Genomic DNA, 2,500 nt, shown 5'->3' with positions numbered 1-2,500 from the left:
CTTTCAGCTTCTGCCGATCTGAAAAATCAACACGGCGATATTCTGAGAAAATATTCATTCAACTATTAAAAAAAAAAAACACAACTTGTGAGAAATCCCAAACTCTCACCATCCATGGCTTCCTTCAGCTTGTTGTTCATCTCTTCTTTCTCGTTAGCCAGGTTTGCTACGTCACTCGTTAGCATGCGGTTAGCTTCCTCCAACTAAACGCACGGTAGGATTTTAGCGTTAGTAAGAACGTGTGATCAAATTGTCTGAAATCTTACATAAGAGAAGTTCAACATTTGGTGGCGGTTTCCTTTTCTTTGACCCCTATGGCTGTCCACTAAATCGGACACTTTTCATTACCCTCTCTCCTTATTTGGTTCTGTTCCCTAAACCCTGTGCTTCGACACACTTTCCCACTCTCCTGATCCCCAGGCAGACTGACTGACCGAGCTGATGGTGGTGTCCTTCTCAGAGAGTTCCTGTCGGTGTCTGGCCATCATCTCCTTAATCTCTAGCTCCTTCATGATCTTCTCCTTCTCCAGATCAGAATACTGCTCCTCAGCGATGGACCGAGCCAGCTGCTCCGAGTCGGCCTTCGTCAGGGTGATCTCCAGCTGAGCAGCCAGAGAATCCCTGATACACACACACACACACACACTGCAGTTAACATCTATTTCATGAGCTTCTTCATCTCCAAATCATGAACACACACACACAGTGCTCACCTCTCCTCCTGAAGCTCCTGCAAATTCTGCTGCATGTCTTTATAAAGCTTATTCCTCTCCTCACACTCCTCCTTTAACTCCCGCACCTGAGTCTTGTACAGCGTCTACACACACGCACACACACACACACACACACACACACACACACACAAAGATAATCACCATGGCATTTCCACGTTAACTGTTGTTCCATACTTTACTGACCCTTGTTGTTTCCCACATTCTGTACGTAGTCAGTTTTCTGTACTCTAACCTACAGTGCTCTGTTCTCTACATCCCATCTGACACATTTCTTCCTTTCCGATTTCCTTATTTGGGCATAGCTTCCTGTTCTCTACACTACACCCCATATGTTTCCCACTTTCTTTATTTACATTACTGTTTTGTTTTTACCCCAATGGCTTTCCATACTTCTGGCAGTTTCCATTTCTGTGGTCAAATAAGGAAAGAAAGTGGGAAATGGGAACTGGCAGAATGTTTGTATGGAGCTAAACAGTCTTACTGAGAAATACTGTTCCGCCTCCAGCTGATCCTGAAGCTCCTTCATCTGTCCATCCGAATCCTGACGCTCTCTGAAACACACACACACACACACACACACAGATACAATTAATATAATCCCAATCAGTAGAGATTTAACCAGCTCTTTTAGCCACAAGGAAAAGAGTGTGGTGCTTTGTTAGATGTTGTACTTGCGAAGCTCCATGATCTGCTTCTCCAGGCTGCGCTTGATATCCAGGAGGTGATTTATCTCCTGCTTGAGCTGCTTCTCTGATGTCTTCAGGGTGCTGAGCTGCTGGTTCTGTACCTTCAGATCGTTCTGGGTCAGAGTGCGCTTCTGGATCTCCTGCTCGATCTTTAGAGACAGGTTCTTCATCTAGTGCACAAAAAGTCATTGATAAGCCCATATCACAACATGATTGGCTGAGGAACACACACACACACACACACACACACCTCCTCGGTGAGTTGGTCCTTGTGCCTGCGCAGCTCATCGAGTTTGTGCAGCGCCTGTTTGTAATCGCAGTCCAACATGGAGTTGTATTTCTCCAGCTCCAGCAGCCGGTTCTCCACCTGCTGCTTAGAGGAACGCTCGGCCTGCAACTTCTGCTCCAGATCTACACACACACACACAAAGGATTTACAACTCCACACTAGTTCTCGAGTAAGTGACCCCGTTGTACCCTCATACACACTCTCCACACCTCGTACACTGCAGTGCCTTTAGTAAGTGAACTCGTACCCTTCACTGCCTCGGACTTGGCTCCCTCGATGGACTCGCTGATCTTGTTCTTGTCTGCGAGTCTGATCTTCGTGGTTTTGTGTGCCACCTCCTCCTGCTCCAGACTCTGCTGCAGGACCTTCAGCTTGTACGTCATATCAATCTCCTTATTGCTCTTCTCCTATTGGACACACAGGAACAAGAGGGAGGGACTTAAGGACTAGAATCAAGTATAATGCAGAGAGAAGAGAGAGGAAGAGCTTTGTGTGTGTGTGTGTGTGTGTGTGTGTGTGTGTGTGTGTGTGTGTGTGTGTGTGTGTGTGTGTGTGTGTGTGTGTGTTACCTTCTCCAAATCAGTGAGTTTCTCCTGCAGCTCTCTCTTCTCAGACTCGGCTTTTGACAAACTCTGCCTCAACTGCTTCACCTCGTCCTCCAGACCCGAGAGACGAGCTACACAGAACACAGGGTGAAGACAACAAACACCAGGTGCTTTTGTTTAGTGTTTATTTAAAGTATTTAAATTTTAATTAAAAAACTTAAACATTAAATGTGTTTATTATTAGAT

The 2,500-nt window shown here is 45.8% G+C and overlaps 1 protein-coding gene across 5 annotated transcripts in view; it reads right to left on the bottom strand.

Annotated features, from left to right (window-relative positions):
* Positions 1 to 2,500, bottom strand: part of rock2a (rho-associated, coiled-coil containing protein kinase 2a) — a 36,104-nt gene that overhangs the window by 9,398 nt on the left and 24,206 nt on the right. For all 5 annotated transcript variants that reach the window (XM_060871596.1, XM_060871599.1, XM_060871598.1 and 2 more), the window contains 9 exons: positions 2,279 to 2,385; positions 1,957 to 2,116; positions 1,671 to 1,831; positions 1,406 to 1,590; positions 1,216 to 1,285; positions 714 to 817; positions 435 to 621; positions 110 to 203; positions 1 to 18 (listed from right to left, as the gene is read on the bottom strand). The exon at positions 1 to 18 is cut by the window's left edge and continues 77 nt beyond it. In XM_060871596.1, coding sequence (XP_060727579.1) covers positions 1 to 18; positions 110 to 203; positions 435 to 621; positions 714 to 817; positions 1,216 to 1,285; positions 1,406 to 1,590; positions 1,671 to 1,831; positions 1,957 to 2,116; positions 2,279 to 2,385 — 1,086 coding nt within the window. The remainder of the gene's footprint in view (positions 19 to 109; positions 204 to 434; positions 622 to 713; positions 818 to 1,215; positions 1,286 to 1,405; positions 1,591 to 1,670; positions 1,832 to 1,956; positions 2,117 to 2,278; positions 2,386 to 2,500) is intronic.

This window comes from Tachysurus vachellii, chromosome 6 (assembly GCF_030014155.1).
Source record: "Tachysurus vachellii isolate PV-2020 chromosome 6, HZAU_Pvac_v1, whole genome shotgun sequence".
NCBI lineage: Eukaryota > Metazoa > Chordata > Actinopteri > Siluriformes > Bagridae > Tachysurus > Tachysurus vachellii.
The sequence above is the reverse complement of the archived record's forward strand: the minus strand, read 5'-3'. Positions and strand labels throughout refer to the sequence as shown.